Source organism: Paroedura picta, chromosome 8, assembly GCF_049243985.1.
Source record: "Paroedura picta isolate Pp20150507F chromosome 8, Ppicta_v3.0, whole genome shotgun sequence".
In the NCBI taxonomy this organism is placed as follows: Eukaryota; Metazoa; Chordata; class Lepidosauria; order Squamata; family Gekkonidae; genus Paroedura; species Paroedura picta.
The window spans coordinates 53,684,630-53,706,531 of NC_135376.1; the positions used below are offsets into that span (position 1 = coordinate 53,684,630).

At 40.7% G+C, this 21,902-nt stretch overlaps 1 protein-coding gene across 3 annotated transcripts in view; it reads left to right on the forward strand.

Moving 5' to 3' along the window:
* Nucleotides 1–21,902, forward strand: part of ATRNL1 (attractin like 1) — a 627,115-nt gene that overhangs the window by 104,581 nt on the left and 500,632 nt on the right. For all 3 annotated transcript variants that reach the window (XM_077349871.1, XM_077349872.1, XM_077349870.1), the window contains exons 9-11: nt 8,071–8,254; nt 9,479–9,633; nt 21,619–21,703. In XM_077349871.1, coding sequence (XP_077205986.1) covers nt 8,071–8,254; nt 9,479–9,633; nt 21,619–21,703 — 424 coding nt within the window. The remainder of the gene's footprint in view (nt 1–8,070; nt 8,255–9,478; nt 9,634–21,618; nt 21,704–21,902) is intronic.

Genomic DNA, 21,902 nt, shown 5'->3' on the forward strand with positions numbered 1-21,902 from the left:
CAGTTTCAGAAGCTCAGGATTCCTGGCTTCCAACTGAGCCTGAAGTTTTGATTGACTCTTATTTGACAAGTGAATTTGAACTGCTTCTGCAAGTTGACAGTGGGTTTCGATTTGCCCTTAAATATAGTTATGCTGCTCTTGAACCATTTGTCCATTAATCCATTGGGTTATGACTTCCGTTGACCTGACCTGTTGCCTGAACTTCTATGACAACACCTATATTTGTTGCTGATTCTTAGTTGTTATTACAGGGTCAATTCCATCTACTGACACCTAATTTTAGGGTCATGACTTGTGGGGAAATTGATCCTACTAGTGAGAGGTGTACACAGGTTCCTTGAAGCTCATTGAATATTCTTACAAAGATTTCATGAGATAGCTTGTTGTTGTTATGTGCGAAGTCGTGTCCGACCCATCGCGACCCCATGGACAATGATCCTCCAGGCCTTCCTGTCCTCTACCATTCCCCGGAGTCCATTTAAGTTTGCACCTACTGCTTCAGTGACTCCATCCAGCCACCTCATTCTCTGTCGTCCCCTTCTTCTTTTGCCCTCGATCGCTCCCAGCATTAGGCTCTTCTCCAGGGAGTCCTTCCTTCTCATGAGGTGGCCAAAATATTTGAGTTTCATCTTCAGGATCTGGCCTTCTAAAGAGCAGTCAGGGCTGACCTCCTCTAGGACTGACCGGTTTGTTCGCCTTGCAGTCCAAGGGACTCGCAAGAGTCTTCTCCAGCACCAGAGTTCAAAAGCCTCAATTCTTTGACGCTCGGCCTTCCTTATGGTCCAACTTTCGCAGCCATACATTGCAACTGGGAAGACCATAGACTTGACTAAACGCACTTTTGTTGGCAGGGTGATGTCTCTGCTTTTTAGGATGCTGTCTAGATTTGCCATAGCTTTCCTCCCCAGGAGCAAGCGTCTTTTAATTTCTTTGCTGCAGTCCCCATCTGCAGTGATCTTGGAGCCCAGGAAAATAAAATCTGTCACTATCTCCATTTCTTCCCCTTCTATTTGCCAGGAATTGAGAGGGCCGGATGCCATGATCTTTGTTTTCTTGATGTTGAGTTTCAAGCCAACTTTCGCACTCTCCTCCTTCACCCGCATCAACAGGCTCTTTAGTTCCTCTTCACTTTCTGCCATTAGAGTGGTATCATCTGCATATCTGAGGTTGTTGATATTTCTCCCTGCAATCTTGATCCCAATTTGTGACTCCTCTAATCCCGCATTTCTCATGATGTGCTCTGCATACAAGTTAAATAGGCAAGGCGACAGTATACAGCCTTGCCGAACTCCTTTCTCAATTTTGAACCAGTCAGTGATTCCATGTTCAGTTCTCACTGTTGCTTCTTGACCTGCATATAAATTTCTCAAGAGACAAATAAGATGCTCTGGTATTCCCATCTCTTTAAGAACTTGCCACAATTTGTTGTGCTCCACACAATCAAAGGCTTTAGCATAGTCAATGAAGCAGAAGTAGACGTTCTTCTGGTATTCCCTAGCTTTCTCCATGATCCAGCGTATGTTGGCAATTTGATCTCTAGTTCCTCTGCCTCTTCGAAATCCTGCTTGTACTTCTGGAAGTTCTCGGTCCACATATTGCTGGAGCCTAGCTTGTAGGATTTTGAGCATAACTTTGCTAGCATGAGAAATTAGTGCAATGGTGCGGTAGTTTGAACATTCTTTGGCATTGCCCTTCTTTGGGATTGGAATGTAAACTGACCTTTTCCAATCCTGTGGCCATTGTTGAGTTTTCCAAATTTGCTGGCATATTGAGTGTAGCACTTTTACTGCATCGTCCTTTAAGATTTTGAATAGTTCAACTGGAATGCTGTCACTACCACTAGCTTTATTGTTGCTCAGACTTCCTAAGGCCCATTTGACTTCACATTCCAGAATGTCTGGCTCCAGGTCAGTAACTACCCCATTGTGGTCATCAGGGATGTTAAGCTCGCTCTTGTATAGTTCTTCTGTATAATTTTGCCACCTTTGTTTAATCTCTTCTGCTTCTGTGAGGTCCCTACCATTTTGGTCCCTTATCATACCCATCTTTGCATGAAACGTTCTCTTCATATCTCCAATTCATGAGATAGCTAGACGTTCTCAAAAGGGAGTTTGTGACAGAATTATCACCATGAATTGTTTTTCATGTACAATGTAAAAGCTTAAGGAGCTCCCAAGTCATTACAATTCTCTAGGTATCTAGGGGAAAAGGAGAGCAAAAGGAGGTGCATACTATTCTCTCAAAAGAAAGAAAAAATGAGGCAGAGTAAAAAATGTGTTTATTTTTTGAAGCCAAAGAAGCTTCACTGACTCTGAAAACCGAGACAGGCTGCTACTAAGCGAAACAAGTCCATCCAGAAGAGACTTTACTGAGAAATTTTCTAAGATATAAAGATACTGTTTAAGCTTCAGCTAGGGCAAAACAATGATATTATATTCTCCTTGAGACTCACATTGAGGTTTTTAGAAAGTTTATGAGGTATTGCTAACCTAAAGCAAAATAAATTTCCCTGTGGACTAGCCCAGAAAAGCTTTATGGTCTAAGTTAGTAAAACCATCCACACAATTCCCCTTGTGAGATTTATAGATTCCCCAAAGCCATAATTCTCACAACAGCATGAAAGGGCAAAAGGAAGCGCCTTTGCTCTCCTATCAGGCCCAGAGGTGATCATAACACCTCAAGAACATAAACACAGTTCTAGGCTTCCGGATGATAGAAATCAAACTGAAACATATATCAACTTACATTCAGTGAATATTTCTTTTGACGGTAGCTTTCACTTGAGTTAAAAGAGAGTAGAAAGAGAGTAGAACTTGTAGGAAAGAGATGTCACCAACATCTGTTGACCACTAAAAATAGAGGCAAGACCCAACAGACTAGGTTTGGTTGGGTTAGCATCTATATACTTAATCACTTTGTTTGTATGAAATAAACCAAACAACCATTGGATAGATAAGACCATTTCAGCCACATTAATTTTAAAAAGCAACAACCAAACTATGCAAAAATATAAAGTCCCTGCATTTTATGATTTGATAGAACCACCTGATTACTTGTTGTCATAAACTAAACTCTAATGTGGTTTAGGGCACAGTATGGCTTTGCCACAACATTTGAATCAGCTTCCCCAACAGAATGACCAGATTGTATCATTATTACCACTTTAGTGCATAATTTTCAATGTTGATGCAAAATTTCTAGCAGAGGAGAAACTGGGGAGGTTCCTGCTGGTTAGCCGCTGCTGAGTAATGTCCTGTTGAGTTAGCTTTTATTCTGTATACTGGTGTTTATGTCTTGCCCCCAATGGCTCTTGTTCTTTGACCCTAGACCTTGGGAAATAATGGAAGGGTAAGACTTACTTGACAGTAAGATGTCTGTCCTCTCTTTTTTGTTCATTGAATTTTTTCTTTGTGTAAAACTAGCTGCCTTTGGTTCCCATTGAAGAGCAAAATCTAAATCTACTAAATAAGATTTAAACTCTTTATTCTAGAACTTTAAATTGTTTTTTTTTAGTTCAGCTGTCAATAACATTGCCTTGCATTATTTAATTCTATATAATCACATCTCTTTTGGTGTGTTTTTAGTGGGAAGAGGATTCATTATAAATGAATACATTGTGGTATGATTAGTCAATGATTAGTCAATAATTTTGAGACCCCCTATATCCTAAGCTGATTTAACAAACCAGATTAGATTCATTTGCCTGGAAATCATGTTTTTCTTACTCTAAAGGCAGAATAATATAAGAGAAATTTTGGATTCCTAAATCTCTCGAGTTTTTTCCCCTCATTCAAACCTTTAAACCTAGATGTGAGTTCATATGGGGAAAATGGAGAATGGGAATAACTTTCAAGTGCAAGAAGGACTATGACATTGATACTCAGTGGTTCAGGAGTCACATGTGGTATGGTATTTCAATATTCACAAGACATTACAAATTTAAAAAACCTTAAACTGCTTGTACCAGAACATTACCAGACATGGATTCATTCATTTATTAACTTTCTCACTGAGATTCATGGTGGATTAAGCATTGCAAGTCAATGCAATAAGATGGGATATCCAATAAGCAATGTTAACATGATCAGGATTAGGGTTGGGTGCTTCGGCGCCTGAAGCAGCAGGTCTGTCCCTGCGTAGCCAGCGCTGTGCCGCGGGGAGAGGAGGGGAGGCACAGGCATCAGCGTGCCGGTGGATGCACACCCACTGGTGCGGAGCTCCACGCCTGCATGTGTGCGCCTGCCGGCGCTCCAACGCCAAAGCCTCCCCTCCCCCCCATGGCGCGGCACTGGCTGCGCTGGGAGAGACCGGACGCTTCAGGAGCCAAATTGGCCAACTCTAATCAGGATTGCAGTAATTAAAACAAGTAAAAATCTAGGTGTGAGCTTAAATGGACTCTGGGGAATGGCCGAGGACAGGAAGGTCTGGAGTTTCTGGAGCACTTTCAAGGTAGCCCTGAGTAAAGTGAGTTGCAATAATTTATTCTGGAAACTGAAAATGAGTCAGATATGCTTATAATTTTTTTTTAATGAATGCAAACATTTAACCACTCTTTAGACTAGATTAGTCTTCTGGAAATGACAGTAGGAATACTGGATATGAAATGCATAATACTATTTGACAAGGATAATTAGGAGTGGGACAGCACATAACCTTTCCTTTGCCTTTAATGTTTGACAGAACTAATTATCGTAACAGTAGTGCTTTAGTTAAGCTTTTTGAGACAGTGTAGTGGATTTGTAGGCCTTTTGGAAAACTGTCAAAACCTTTGCCAATAAGTATAATTTGAATGTTAAGACTCAAATTATAGCAGACTGCTTTACTAAAGACTAGGCAAATAGGAGCTATATTCCTATTTTTGTTGGATCTGAAAAATGTTCTAAATACTTTTAAAAACAAATGTCTACTGCTTGAGTCCAGTGGCAGCCTTAAGACTATAACAAGACTTTCTTCACATGAAAGCTTATATCTTACTGGCCTCAAAGTTCATTCTGCTGCTTCAGACCAACAGGGCTGCCCACCTGATTTTGTCTATTGCAGTATGTTTCATTGCTGGATTTAGACAGGAAACTGAATTTTAACTACTCTGAATCTGCCTCAGGCTGGTTGAATGTTCTGCCTTAATTTCATTTGCTGAATGGCTATATGGAAAACATGATCTCTCAGGCAAACACACATATATATTGTGGGAAGGGGAAATCTTTTTTGTCTGAACAGCCAGAGTTCGGAATTTGAGTATGTAGTTCTAATAGAACAAAAATGGTTGTGAGCATTTATTTATTGATTTGATTTTATCCTTCAGGGGTAGTCAAACTGCGGCCCTCCAGATGTCCGTGGACTACAATTCCCATGAGCTTCTGCCAGCGTTTGCTGGCAGGGGCTCATGGGAATTGTAGTCCACAGACATCTGGAGGGCTGCAGTTTGACTACCCCTGCTGTTCTTCATTCAATAGGTAACACAGTATCACTTTGAATTTTTAAAATCCTTACAGCAATCCTGCTCGGTAGGTTAGGCTGAGAGATACTTAATGAGATTCATGGCAGAGTGAGAATTTGTATCCAGGTCTCTCTAATCCTGTACTGATGCCATGCCATGTCAATCATGACTTATTAATCAAAGTGTATATTACCTGATAACATATGGGCTTATTACAGGTGGCCACTTTAAAGTATACTTATGAAGAGTAACAGAAAAGTATCACTCCAGACCCCTCTAAGATTACCTTTCTCAACTTTTTTACCATTGAGAAACCCCTAAAACATTCTTCAGGCTCCAGGAAACCTCCAAAGTGGCATGATTGTGCAGAATATGGTTAGGAAGTATAGCTGTGTACACACCCACTTTGTGGCTCCTCCTCTTCCCAACCTCTCCAGGGCCATCATTGACCATTTTGGGACTGTGGGTGGGTCAATATGACCATATATGGTCATATCACCCCATAAAAGTTTAACAAATGTTTAACACATATACACACACACACACACACACACACACACACACACACATATCCTTTTCAGGGCTGTCAAGAAACCCCAGGGTTTCATGAAACCCTGGTTGAGAAAGTCTGCTCTAAAAAGTTATTAACTGAGAATAATTAATTAATTAAAATCATTAGGATGTTAAGCACGGGCTAGCAGAAACTAAGAAGATATTCAGAGGTTCAGAATCTCCGCTGCTTTAAAATCATTGTTACTACAGAATGTCTACAGTTAAACTGGCTTCTAAAGAGTAGTGGAAGAGAGCTGAATGACAGTTGCATAACTGGGGAATGATTGAAATATTAATATTATAGCATATATATATAAGCTAGAAATAAGAATATTTTTATTTACATAGGGACTATAGTTGGTAGTTCTGCATGGTTTTGCAAAACATTCTCAACATGGTGCTCTACCACCTCCAACTGGCTAGTGATCCCTGGCCACAGGGAAGTCCACTTCACCTCAGCCAGGGCCAGAGCCTTCTCTGTCCTGGCCCCCACCTGGTGGAACGAGCTCCCAGAAGAGATCAGGGCCCTAACAAAACTAAAACAGTACTGCAGGGCCTGCAAAAGGGAGATCCTCTGCCAGGCATTTGGTTGAGGTTGACCGAAGCCAAACAACATTGGCTGGACTCCTGAACCTCCCTCCCTTGAACCCATATATTGACCAACCATGGGTCTGTTAGATTGTTTACTGCTTATTATTAGAATATTATTTTCCTTGTTAATTGCTATTATTATTACTGTTACCTAGTCCGTTGCATTCAGGAATACAACGGGTGCTAGATTGGTGTGTGATTGGAAGAACACTGCAGACGGCCTGAAAGGCTGCAGGCTGGAGGCCCATGGAAAGGGAACTCACTGGCAGGGGTAGCTCTTAAACAGCAGGGATCTGTAGCCTCTCAGCCTTGAAGGGAGGTGGAAGGAGGAGGGAGTGGTCAGGGGTGGGGGACAGAAGGCAATTGGCTGGCTGCTGGACAGACAGGCAAGCCAGTTGGAAGAGGAGGCACCCAGGGGTGGGACAGCTGCCCTGAGTGGATGTTAAGTGCTGAGTGACACTTAAGCCATGAGACACACTCCTCCTCCAAGCCCTTACCAGAAATACATTATGTGGAACAGATAGTCATGGAGTTCGATGTACTGTTCTTTGTTTTTGATCAGTGAACCACCCTGAGCATTGGGGGAGGGTGGCATACAAATGTAATAAATAAATAATTGAAGAGCTTTATCTTTACTACTTAAAGGAGTCTCAAAGCAGCTTCCTTTCCTCTCCCCACAACAGACACTCTGTGAGGTAGGTGAAGCTGGGAGTTCTTTGGGAGAAGAATTAGTTGCCCAAGGTCACGCAGCTGGCTGCATATGAAGGAGTGGGGAATCAAACCCAGTTGACCAAGCTGGCCCCCCAGTTCAGTTCCTGACATTACCACTTGATCAGCTGAGGTAGCTAGTGTTGTAAAAAATATTCTGGAGAGCTACTGTTAATCACAGCAGTAGACAATGTAGACAATAGCCTGACTATAATGCAGTTTCATATTGCTGAGAGCCATCATTATGGGCACTTAACTGCAAATGTGGAATGATTACTAAACAAGTATGTGTATGCAACTTACAAGGTTCTGTAATACCATAGCCCTCTGGGCACCAGCAATTTCCTACCAAGAAGGACTGTAATGTTGGAGGTGGATCAGGTGCCTGAGATTTCTTCCATAACCGTTGCTGGTCTTTCATACAGGGAATATCCATTAACTAGTAAGAAGCTTGGGAGAACAAATGAGGCCTTAATTACTAGAGAAATGGTTAATATTAATATTGATTTTCACTTCCCATAAATATATATTGGGATGAATTTACATGACCTGACGGTACAGAGAGAAATTTGAAGACAATTGAATTGAAGGAGCTGTAGGTGACATATATCTTTTCCCCACCATTTGTTGCATCTTTATAACACCACTGCAATACCACTGCAAAGTACGTTAGGCTGAGATATAGTGATTTGTGTTAAAATAAATGTGCTAAAATAGTAATGTATTAGAAAAACAATTATTTGTGTAGTAATAGTAACATTTTATTTCACTTCTTTTTTAAGGATCAAACTCTTGGCTTGTGCCAGAAACAAAAGGGGCAATTGTGCAAGGTGGATATGGCCATACTAGCGTCTATGATGATACTACAAAATCTATTTATGTTCATGGTGGATACAAAGCATTGCCTGGTAATAAATATGGATTGGTTGATGATCTTTATAAATATGAAGTCAACAGTCGGACCTGGTAAGAAGGTTTTTGTTTCCCTTTCCAATAGTTGTGTGCCATACGAACAGCCATTTTGTATTGAATAAACACCCAAAATTATGAAATTTAAGTGAAGTGCTTTGAAATATTTGCATATTTTGAATTAATTTTTTGTATAATATTATGCAAGAATGCCTTTTCTTTGAATACTTTTTTGTGGAATTTTTGAGTGCTTAATGCTGTGACAGTACAGTATGAGATGGTTACCCGGGTAGCAGGGTCCTGTGTTCTGGCACCAGAAATTAGCCCTGCCCTGTTTCCTATAAATAACAGCCAACAGTAGTGCCAAATAAGTAATACAAAATAGAAGAGGAATACCACACTTAGGTACAGTTGCACCTATGATGTGGCTGAGGGAAACATCCAAGTATATTGTAATAGGTTGTCCTGGCCTTGTGGTCTCTGTGCATCACCCAGAGTCTAGGATGTTTAGATTCAAGTCCAGTAACATCTTAGAGACCCAAAAGGTTTCCAGGGTACAGTCTTTCAGGAGTCAAACTCCCTTCACTAAGAATGCTCTATGGACTTTGAAACCTGAAGAGCTTACTCAGGAAGGTATGGGTTAAATTAGGTTTAAAAGGAAATATCTTCTTCTGATCCAAATTAATTGCATCCCAGAAACCACTTTAAACTGGGAAAGGGATAGTTCTCCTAACTGCTTCAAATATCCTGGATTTGTGAGGGACATTAGATTTCAGCATTGCATGCGATGAGTCACTTATTTTCCTTCTCCCCATGGTTTCCCATGCACTGTGAAGAGGGAGAAGTAAAACTGCACCCTGCTTCATTTATTGCAGAGACTGAGGGCTAGGTAAACAGGTACCTGCCCATCTAGTCAATGGTAGTTGTACTAGAGTACCAGACCTCCATGGTTCAGGTTGGGTGAGCAGATGGTATTCACTTGCTCCCGGAGTTCAGCTGTTTCATGAAATTATGATATTGGGATGCGGGTGGGCTGGTTTACTATGGATTTACAAAATAAATAACTCTGCTGTTTCTCATGGGACTCTGATGAGATGTTACTCCAAACAGGAGAACATGAAGGCAATGGAAAGTTTTAAGAAAATGCTGGATATGTAGCTTGCCTCTCACAATTCAGCAGTTGTTTCTTTTTTTCTGGGAATGCTTTCGTTTGTTTGGTATTTAAAATGTTCTTGAAAAAATAGACAAAATACAGTTATATGCATTTCTTATTTTTACTAGGACAATTTTAAAAGAGAGTGGTTTTGCAAGGTACCTCCATTCAGCTGTCTTAATCAATGGAGCTATGCTAATTTTTGGTGGAAACACTCATAATGATACTTCTCTGAGCAATGGTGCGAAGTGTTTTTCTTCTGATTTCCTGGCTTATGACATAGGTAGGTTCTATATGTAGAATTAGTCAATTGTTTGAAACTGAAAAATGGAAACCTTAATGTATTAAACGCAGCTGATACGCATATGGGATCCCATTTCAAAAAGGTGTTCACTATGTGAAGATAAAACTCTTAATATGATTACTTGCTTGCTGAGCCGCCCTTATGATATTGTCTGATAAATACTAAGTGGCAATAATTTTGGAATAAACCAATATATTATTATATGATGAAGCTGTTAAAAACAAGACTATTTAGTGTCTGCACTCTTTCCATTGTGCGCTGCAAAACAATCAAATAAATATCCACCTTATTTATAACAATCTGTTCAATCTGAACCACCTATGCTCAGGGGGACCTGGAGGGGACAAAATTCAGGGGACACAAGTCAGCCAGAGGGCCCCTGAAGCAAGCACCATGCTGAATTCACTAAACATGCTTAATATTTTTCCTAATGCAGTTCTGTCTGTAGCAACGAGTGGCACAGGAGCACAGTAAACAGCACTCAAGCCAATTCCACATGGGCGGAAAAGTCCGGGAGTGTAGTCATACGGCAGCGGGACTAATCCTCTACTTCCACATGACATCGTCCCTGTAGCAGACCTCCCCTGGGCCTCATGTGCTTTAAGGCACCATAGGGCCGGGTTAAGGGAATGTGGATATTTTCTGCGTTCCCTTAGCCACTCCAGGGGTTAACAGGGCTCTCCAGCAGCAACCCATATGGATGGAGGAGCTTGGAAATGTCCATTTGGCTCTGCTGCACTTTGCAGTGCCGCAGGGGTTGATTGGGCAATTTTGGGATTTTGCAGAAAGGTGGGATTTATGGGTTAAATTAGGTTTAAAAGGAAATAGCTTCTTCTGATCCTAATTAATTGCATCCCAGAAACCACTTTAAACTGGGAAAGGGATAGTTCTCCTGGGAAAGGGAAAGGGACAGTTAATAATGCTTTTACTCATTTGCTGTCTAATGGCTAAACCTCTTTTGTCACTGGTTTACTGCTTCTGATGCATGTAGAGAATTTATTGTCGTAATGTGTTCCTGCAAAATGAAACACAACACACGCTCATTGCCTCCCCCCCCACCCCTGCAGCAAACCTTTCTGCCGGAACTGCATCCCTTGCAGTGATACATAACTGTTTTCTGAAATGAAGTGGCCAGCATAGCCAGACAAGAGGTACTGTGGTCTTGCCATCCCAAGTAACTGAGACAATGCAACTAAGGCACACCATTATTTCATAGTTGCACTTTCCCAGAGCAGCCATACATGGCATTGTTTGTTTTTCTGGCATGAATTATCAATATTTCAAATAGTTTCGAATGTGGTTGTTACTTTAATTTACACAGTTCTTAATTTAATATAGTAATACGTGTTGAATTGCTTAAAGGCTGTAATTTTTATTTGTGGCACTGAATTAAAATGTGTAGGCCCCATGAGTCATTTCAGTTGATTCCTTCTAATAGTAATATTTTCTTGTCACATAATATAGGAATTGTAATCAACTATCTGAGTACTGGGACAGTCATAAATGTAACTTGCGACCAGTTTTTGCATAACCAGTTTTTCATTATTTTTTCCCACATAAACATGTATAATGTTTGATATTTCTAAAGTTGTAATGCTACATTATTTCTGGTCTTAAATAATTAAAGCACTTAACGTTACCTATAATTTCTACCAATCTCACTTTCCATGCATTATTAATCTGATACGATACATATATGGCAAACGTAATTTCTCTCGTTTTACATCAAGATGAATTAAACCGAAGTATATTCTTCTGTGCCATTCTTTAGGCCAAATTAATTCCAAAATTCTGCAATATGCCCCATACATAGAAAGAGCGGGAGTAAATAAAATTCCCCAGATATGTTATTTTTATATGTAAATGTTCCTGAAATCCAAATCCAGTGATCTGTCACTTGGCTCAGTAAAGTTTGAAATCTTCCTTCAATTTAAGTAGCACTTTCTCTAGCCAAAGAGCCACTTATGTTGGATAAAATTTCCTTATTCCCGAGGCTTCAAACTTTGCTAAGTTTAGGAACAAACTATAAACCCATGAGTTACTGTTTTGTATAGAGGGAACAGAATTAAATGCAATCTAGAGATGCAGGATCACAGATCTTTGCTGTATATTCTCATCCCCTCAGCAGTCCTTTCCAACTCCTTAACATTTATTGCCAAAGTGAGAACCCATGTGGGCTGATACTGGGAAGAGAGAAAAGGGTGCTATTGCTCCATTCTTCTTCCTCTGCCACATAATACTTCAGACACATAGATGTTCTGGCATTAGCTGACATCTTTCACCTTGAATATTAACACAAAAAATCATTTATCTTCTGTGCGATCTCTCTACGCTTCTTTAATAATGCTCTTACTCATTTGATGTCTAATGGCTAAACCTCTTTTTTCACTGGTTTACTGCTTCTGATGCATGTAGAGAATTTATTGTCATAATGTGTTAAGCAATTTGCTTCTAGAACTCGTTTCATCTGCATTATTATGAAGTTTGTCAAATTGTTTTGACAATGCTTGTTCCCCTACTGGGAAGTTTTCTACTTTTGAAAGGAAGCTTGTTGTGCCTTTTATAACTTTCTTATAATAATCTTTAAACCGCTCGGAGAGCGGTATAAATAATTGGTTAAGGGCTAAGCAGGTGGAGAGTGGGCGGGGCCGGTCTTGGTGAGGGCCCAGTCAGAAGGCATGAAGTGTCTCACAAGAACAGACAGGAGTTCACAAGAACAGACAGGAGTTCTAGCCAGTTGGGTGAGGGTCCAATTGGAAGGCGCAAAGCGCCTTCCTATTGGGCCCTCACCAGGACAGGACAGAGTTCTAGCCAGGCACATAAGTACAGAGGGAGGCCTTCCCACTGGGCCCAGAAGAGGCCCTGCTGTGTGCTTCTGGGCCCAGTAGGAACGCTGTGCAGAGGCCAGGGGGAGGGGGGAGGAGGCCTTCCCACCGGGCCCAGCAGCACACCCAGGGCCTTGACGAGGCCCCGAGTGTGCTTCTAGGCCTGGCAGAAAGGCCGCCCTACTATCTCTATACTTTCCTAAACCTCTCTCATCCCTTCTGCCAAAAAACCTGCAATACCCCTGCCACAAACCCACTATCAGGTAAGACACTCTCTCATCCACCCTTTCTAGCGCCCCTTGTATTTACAAGTACAACGGGCTTTAAATCTAGTCTAGTATATAATAATATACAAGAATCCTATTGAATTTGATGACATTGTTTCTTATGTGTTTTATACATTTTAGCAATCTAGGGATGAGACAGCTCAAAACAAAAGCTTCCAATGTTCTCCAGGAGTTTGTTTTATTTTATTTATTTATTGGTATTCTACCTTCTGCCTTTCAGAGCCTCTTGTGGCGCAGAGTGGTAAGGCAGCAGTCTGAAAGCTCTGCCCATGAGGCTGGGAGTTCAATTCCAGCAGCCGGCTCAAGGTTGACTCAACCTTCCATCCTTCCGAGGTCGGTAAAATGAGTACCCAGCTTGCTGGGGGGTAAATGGTAATGATTGGGGAAGGCACTGGCAAACCACCCCGTATTGAGTCTGCCATGAAAACGCTAGAGGGTGTCACCCCAAGGGTCAGACATGACCCGGTGCTTGCACAGGGGATACCCTTCCCTTTACTTACCTTTCTTTCTAAGACTCAAGGCAGATTACAAAATGTAGCAATGCAACAGGAGCATCACAAGATGTGCAATAAACATAGTAATAAAACTGAAATACCAAAGCAATATATGATATGAGATATGACAGCTGCTTGGTGACTTTTATTACATTAAGACCAATTCTATACCAGCAGCACTATGCTGGGCTGCCACTGGGTGTTTGTGATGTGGCAGTTTGCTATGCCACTTCCTTCATCCTCATGGGGGACTGCTTTCACTAGCATACTCTGTCTGCCCTGGATTTCTGCCTCTGGGCAAGGCAGCTGGGGTGGTGAGGTTACACAACATTCCGTTGTGGCACGGGGCATTTGGTTTCATTTTAAATTAATTAATTAATTGAATCTGTTTTATTACATTTGTATACTGCCCTCCCCTAAAGCTCAGGGCAGTTCACATACTATGTAACAGAACAATACATTAAACTGACTGAATATAATAAAGGTAACAATAGTAATAACAATAAACAGAGAATAACATTCTAACAGTGAACAATCTTAACAGGCCCATGGCTGGGAAGATCTGTCACATGGGTTCAAGTGAGTGGGGTTTGGTCAACCTCAACTAAATGCCTGGTGGAGGACTTCCCTTTTGCAGGCCATGCAGGACTGTTTTAGTTCCGTTAGGATCCTTATCTCCTCTGGGAGCTTTTCTCACCAGGTGAGGACCAAGACAGAAAAGGCTCTGGCCTTGGCTGAGGTCAAGCGGGCTTCCTTGGATCCAGGGATCACTAGCTGGTTGGAGGTGGCAGAACGCGGAGCTTTCTGAGGTGCGTAGACAGAGAGGTGGTCCTTCAGGTACACTGTGCCCAGACCATGTATGGCCCTGAAGGTAGTTCATTCATTTGCTGCCTCAGCTTAAGTCTAATCTGGAATTCAATTGGTAGCCAGTGCAGTTGTTGGAGACAGTCTGGATAGAAGGTGGGATTGTGTTTCAACACAATCCCAGCTTCTTAAAGCACCGCAGAGCTGACTGGGTCATTTTTTGCCTTTTCTGGGACATCATTGCTGGTGGAAGAATAAGGCCTGGATGGCTTGTTACTTCCCCTCACACACAGGCCTGCCCCAACCTAGGCCCCATTGATGCCTGAGTCTAAAAAAGGAACATGGAGTCACAGAGCAATGGAAGGCCTGAATTGGGCCAGATCCAATTTATCTGGAAGCAGGCATTAGCCCCACAACTAGATGAGCGCCATCCCGAGTCTAATTCCCCATGCAGAAATGGTCTAAGCTACAGTAGTCTTAGAAGAGCATTACTGAAGAGCCAGTTTGGTGTAGTGGTTAGGAGTGCGGACTTCTAATCTGGCATGCCAGGTTCGATTCTGCGCTCCCCCACATGCAACCAGCTGGTTGACCTTGAGCTCACCATGGCACTGATAAAACTGTTCTGACCGGGCAGTGATATCAGCGCTCTCTCAGCCTCACCCACCCCACAGGGTGTCTGTTGTGGGGAAAGGAATGGGAAGGCGACTGTAAGCCACTTTGAGCCTCCTTCGCGTAGGGAAAAGCGGCATATAAGAACCAACTCTTCTTCTTCTTCTTCTGAATGAGACTGATAGTCCAGTATCACATCTCACACAGTGGTTACCCAGCTCTCTGGATGGCTAACAACAGGGCATAGAGGCCTGATGTTGCCTTCTGGCTCTGGCAGTTGGATCCTCTGATTTTGGAGGATCCTCTCAGTCCCCGTGGCTAGTAGCCATTGATAAACATATCTTCCATGAATCTCTAATCTACTTTTAAACCTGTTTATTCCTGTGATCATCGCTCTGTCCTCTGGCACACATTTTATTAACTTTCTCTGTAAAGTATTATTTCCTTTATCTGTCTTGAACATATTATTATTCTGTTTTGTAGACCACCTCTCTTCCATTGGGCTTAAGGTAGTTCACAACATATTAAAATAGATATATTCTTTATTAGTTACTAATTAAAATTCTAAAAATTAAACACTAAAAATAATCAGCTCCCTGTCCAGCAACTAATTTGATTAATTAATTAACTACTTATCACCCCTCTATTTTCTGCCATCACTTATTTTCTTGCCTATTGGATATGGCAGGTACCTCAGTGGCAAGGAAAAGAACTGTGGGGATTGAAGGGTGGCCCTTTCAGTAGGTTGCCCTGATCTCCCATAGGCCTGGTGGAACTGCATAGCCGAACTGCAATAGCTCCATCATGGTCCTAGTTTCAGGTGGCAGCTCATTTCATCAGGTTGGAGGCTCTGGTCGAGGTGGATGGCTTTGGGGCTAGAGACTACCAGTAAGATTGCATCAGATGGCCCATTGGCTTCATTGGATAACTTTTTGGGAGAGAGGAAAAAATTATCTGTCAGCTCTTTCCATCCCATGCATAATTTTATAAACCTCTGTCATGTCCCCCTTACTTGGCTCTTTTCTAAGCTGGAAATCCCAGACTTTTCAGCCTTTCCTCATAGGGAAGGTGCTCCAGCCTCCTAATCATCTTGTCTGCCCTCCTCTGTGCTTTTTTCACATCTGCAGTATCCTTTGAGATTTGGTAGCCAGAGCTATACACAATACGCCAATTGATGCAAGAACATTACTTGTTTTATTCTCAGTCCCTTTCCTTATAATCCCTAAAATAGAGTGTGCCTTTTTTCACTGTTAGAGTTGATTCTTGAGTTATCCACTATGACCCCAAGATCTTTCCCCCTCTTATTTTTAGCATGTTCAGACCCCATTAGCCTATGCTTGAAGTTGGGATTCCCCACTCCCAATGGCCAGCACTTTACACTTGACAACATTGAACTTCATTTGCTGCCTCAGTTTCTGGAGGTCTTCTTGGAATTCTTCACAGTTAGCCTTGGTTTTCACAATCCTGAATAATTTTGTGTCATCTGCAAACTTGGTCACTACACTACTCACCCCTAGTTCCAGAGAATTTATGAATAAATTAATACCAGCCTTAATACCGATCCTTGTGGGACCCCATGGATTACTTCTCTTCATTGTGAGAACTGTCCATTGATTTGCTTCCTGTTATTTAACCAGGTTTTAACCCATAAGTAAACCCATCATCTTATCCCACAACTGCTACATTTACCCCAGTCTTTCATGAGGTACCTTGTCAAAAACCTTTTGAAAGTCCAGGTATATAATATCTACTGGGTCACCATTGACTAAATAGCTGGCCCAGTGTATAAACAGACTGGATTACTAGAAATTGTATCTTGGGAATTTTGTACCATGTTATATAGACCATATGGAGTGTCCATAACCTTTCCAACATGTAAGCAAGTTTCTGTGTGGCCAAAATACTTGTCATAAACACTAACTCTGTTTCCCTAATTAATGAATCACTATCAAAAGTCCCTTTAAAATGTGTGTCCAGGTGAGAACCTATTCTTATATGTAGATTGTGCTGCTTGTGTTTCACTTGGCATTAACATTTATTATATGTCTTTGTTTAACTGACTGTAAAAAAGGAACTAAAATGGTCTTTCAGTGTTTTTTAAAATTTCAGTGAAGCTCAGATATCAGAATCATACTTACCTGAATTTAATGCATGTCTTGTCCACTTTCAAACTACACTTTCAATTACCTGAATTTTCTGAATGCTTGGCATCACTTCGATCAATGAAACTGTAGTGTACATACTACATATTTTATCTTGCAAATGTCTGTATTTAGGTAATATACCTAAAATAAGCATGGGATTGTACTACTCTACCTTTGTTCACAACATTTGCCCTAGGGAAGGGCAAGTTGGAACAGGTTACCTAGAAGACAAGTGATATTGTATCTTGCATTAAAAATATATCTGCTTTGAAATTGCTATACTTGATGTGAATAAATACGTGATTTAGAGAAAAAAGCTCTAGTTGGGATTTTAAGCTAAGCAAAATGATTTTTCTATCACAGAGCTTTGTTCAACGTGTAGCAGTTACTGAGAAGGCTGGGAAGATAAGAAGAAAGGCTATTTGTAACATGCTCCCCCCATACTCTGTTGAAAAGACCTGCCAGTTTGACAAATAACACAAGCAAGCAGGGAATTATTATATCTGGAGGCTGCTAGGATTCCTTATCTTAAACGTGGCTTTTAATAATTATTGTAATAGTTTTTCTTCAGGTTGACCCCCCTTTCCCTAGAGGGGGAAACAGTGTCTTGAAATGTTCCTCCCATGAAATTAAAATATATACTGGATATAGTTTTTATTCTTAAAAAAAAAAACTGGTCACTGTACACATAGATCTTCTTAGATGCTCCAGTAAGTTGTATTTGAAATCATCCCCTGAATTATGGGATCTTGAAGACACCTGAATTTATAGCATAATTGAAAGATCATATTGGGAGGGTGTTGTGATAAAATATGTCTAGCTTGTATAGTTCACATGAAAAAAATGTTCCTGAAATAGAAATTGAATTCATAATTGTTCGTCACTTTTATTTTCCAATAAATAATATGCCTTTCTATATATGGCTTCTGTAATAAAAAAAAAAAAACGTAAATCCATCTGGGGCTGCTGAAACTGGAATATGAGAAAGACCCATGTTGTTCAATATTGTCCTCTCTTTTTTCCCTGGCACTTTTATAGTCATTGTTGGACTATTATTATTAGCGGTGATACTTCTCTGAAGTGTTTTAAAACTGCACTTTCAACTGCACTATTCCCGCTAAACATCTTTGCTGCTACTTACTGCCTAACTTGCTAGGCCAAGTTGTTCAAATATTATGAGTGACAACACTTGGGCATTCATTAAGGGTTTAGGTAAGAGTTTGGTCCTTTATAGCTAAAATGTCAATTTTTATTTCTAGGTGTAGAATCATATGATAGGCTAATAGCATGATCTAGAGCAGTGGTCTCCAATCTTTTTATCACCGGGGACCACTCAACGCCTTTTACTGAGGCCTGGTGGCGCTGGGGTAATTTACTCCTCTACTCTCAACCACTGCCCTAACGCTCTCTGATCGCTATGGTAATGTTTAAACATCCCTTCAAAATAAGATACAGACACACCACAACAATGAAGTGTGTTGTAAAGGGCTGGAGGGATGAAGTAAAGGGCTGGGGGGGGGGGAGAAGGCGTTCATCGGGGCCCACCTCCAATTAGTCGAAGAACCACATGTGGTCCATGGCCCACAGGTTGGGGATCGCTAATCTAGAGAATCATTAAGGATCATGGAGCCTGTGTGTGAGGAGTATGTGGGGGTTTGTATCGTATGTGCTAGATTAATGTGGAATCATGAGATGGAAACAAAGTAAAAGGATTGAGAAGTGATGATAAGGAGTCATCGTCAAAAATAGAAATAGAAATCAAGACTAGAGAAAAGGCAGATTCATTCCAGATTATGGTGTTAGGCCTATGGTTGCCAAGTTGCCCTCTTTGGGGAGGACAACCTCATGACCTTGGGATCTGTGTTCCTATTGGTGCTCCATGAAGCAGCAGGAACAAAAGGAAAGGGAGGAACTGGTGTTGTGCAACACTGCTATATCAATTATTGTTCAAGGACAGAAGTGATGTCATGGTGTTAGAATGAGTCCACACAGGAATCCGGCATATTTCTTTTTGAAGACTTCTGAATTAGTACAGGGTCATTATACTTTCAGTTTATTTTTCATTAATGTAGATATTAGATGACCCTTGAGACCCCCTGGGATTCTTCATACACAGTTGGGCAATGCCTCTATATCCAATATTGCTGCAAAAGAAATGATTTGTAATGTGCTTTATATTGTAGTATGCTTATTTTAAAGATTAATTTCAAGACAGAAGGAGCTGGCAACTTTTTAGAGGAAGGAACTGAGATTTTTAATATCATTAGATGATGAGGATTTCAAGAACAAATATATTGAGGATTTAAAATTTAGTATAACCTTATAAAGTTTAATGTTGACACAGTGAGGCATGAGCAAGCTGATTTCCCTTGTGATTTCCTTTTGAGTTTAATTTCTTGAATATTCTTGGAGTTTCATATATATGACCAGAGATTAGTGAACCCTGTTTGACTATCAAATAATGTATCTAATTCCCCCCCCCCCATGTAACTGGTTCTATAATATTTTAAAATCTAGTGTTAAACAATACTGGAACACAATATATTTTAGCAAAAAAATGGTTTTCCAAAATTTTCATTGAGGGATTCAAGGCTATATTAGCATCAACAGATGTTATAAGTAATTGGCAGATTCTGTTATGATTCCTCTAAAATAAAATGTTTTGAACATTTAACCCAAAATCCAAAGTACGTATTCTATAGCAAAATTAAATAGTATTGCTAGTTATAGTTGCAATTAAATTTAAAGGCATCCTTAATAACTTTTATTTTCAACATATGCAGAGATCCAGAATGCTTAGAAGTTACTCTGTTTCATCTAATAACACGTATGTTCTTATAGTATCTTTAACTTTAGAATATCAACAAATAAATGGTGAATGTTTCTCTGTGTTTGGCCACACAGTTGTGTCCTGACTCAACCTCTCTCACCAAGGCCCTGAAGCTGATCTCTCTACTTGTCCCAGGGCTATAGGAGGAGAATGAGAGCTGGTGGATCGAAATGATCCAATGTTGCTGCCTCCCTTGTTGAGGCATGAGAATGAGGACAGCAATAAACAAGTAAAGACATCATCAGCGGGTGCTGAGAGTCTGGCAATCCAACTAGATCAAACAAAAGAATTCCAGGAAGCTAGACATAAGTTGACTAAAGATGAATATCAGGGACAGAGGAACTGGCCCAGAAGAGTTACAGCTAGGCATAGGGGAAGATTGGATAACGGTAAGGGATACATGATTGGTCCCAAGGTCAGTGGGGGACTGGGAATAAAATGGAAGTTCCTCGATCAGGCGGATGAGGAAAGTATGTAGCACTGTGTCTGGCAGAAGAGTTGAATGCTATTTGGGAAAGGAAGGGAAGGGCTGGCAGAGTCACAGCTATTTGTGAGGAGACTTGACACAAATGTAATGTTGAAAGAGACGGACAAAGCTGCACCCACTGAAGAAGCTGCTCACTCTGTGACACACGTATAATATATAATAGGATATTTTGTATTTGGTATTATACAATTTTAACATTGCCAAGATGTTAACAACAAGAAGAATATAGGTATTCTCTATGTAGAAAATATATTATGAAGACTAACTATCTTAAGGTTACCTCCCTTCCAAATAGTAAAATCAATTACTTTATCCTATATGGGGCATCTTGGCACTTGAAACAAATTTCCATTTTCAGGTTGCCTCCTCTAAGAACACAACAAGTTATTGTACCCAGTTGATCAGAATTAGCCAGCATACTTTATCTCTCTTTCTTCTGTGACTAAACCATAAAATGAATAGCAGCACACAGCTGTCTTTCTGTAACACCCATTCCTTATAATTAGAAGAAGAAAAGTTGGTTCTTATATGCCGCTTTTCTCTTCCCGAAGGAGTCTCAAAGTGGCTTACATTCACCTTTCATTTCCTTTCCCCACAACAGACACCCTGTGAGGTGGGTGAGGTTGAGAGAGCCCTGATATTACTGCTTGGTCAGAACAGCTTTATCAGTGGTGTGGTGAGCCCATGGTCACGCAGCTGGCTGCACGTGGAGAAGGAGTGCGGAATAAAACCTGGCTCACCAGATTAGAGGTCCACACTCCTAACCACTACACGAAGATGGCTCTTTGGAAAAGGAAGCGAAGGACTGGCAGAATCACAGAAAAAGAAGTCAGAGGGTTATAGTGACTATTGATAGGATCTGGAAGTCTCAGATTTGACTCCCTACTCCACCATGGAAGCTGGTTGTGTGATCTTAGGCCAGTCATACATGATCAGCCTTATTTACCTCACAGCATTGTTTACTTTATTTGTATCCTGTCTTTCTTCCCTATTGGGACCCAAAGTCATTCTACTCTCCTCTGTTTTGTTCTCACAACAACCCTGTAGGGCAGGTTAGGCTGACAGTATATGACAAACCCAGAGTCATCTATCAGGCGTCCCTGCAGAATGGGGATTCAAACCTAGTCCAAAGCTTACTTAAACCACTACACCATGTTGTGAAGATAAAATGAAGAAGAGGAGAAACTGGTAACAATGGTAAAAAGTGCTATGGATTTCTGGGGCTGAGTGCCTCTTCTTACAGTGATTTAGTTTTTTCTTTATATAAAACAAACCTTTTTGGGAGTAAACCCAATTTAATAGATTTTTAAGTATTCGCTGAATTATTGGCAAGATTTAGGATTTAGAAACAATATTATATAAGTTATGCATTTCATTATAGTCCATGTGGCTCTGCTTTTTTAAAATGTCAGATGTTACACTAATTGCATATGATAAATTCTCTAGAATTATCGGGCATTCTATTCTGTTCTTTTGTTTTCTAGCTTGTGATGAATGGAAAATTCTTCCCAAACCGAATCTTCATCGTGATGTAAACAGATTTGGCCACTCAGCAGTTGTCAGCAATGGGTAAAATAAACATTTCAAAATACATGTCAAAAGGAGAAAAATATACTGAAAGAGTCTCATGGTTGTATAATTTTAATATTTATCAGTGTTCTGTCAGTGTTGACAGAAATGAGTGCCACCACTGACACTGAACTTGTGGTAGGGAACACGGAGGGACAGAAAGATTTGATTTTCTCCATTATCCATAAAACTCACTGGA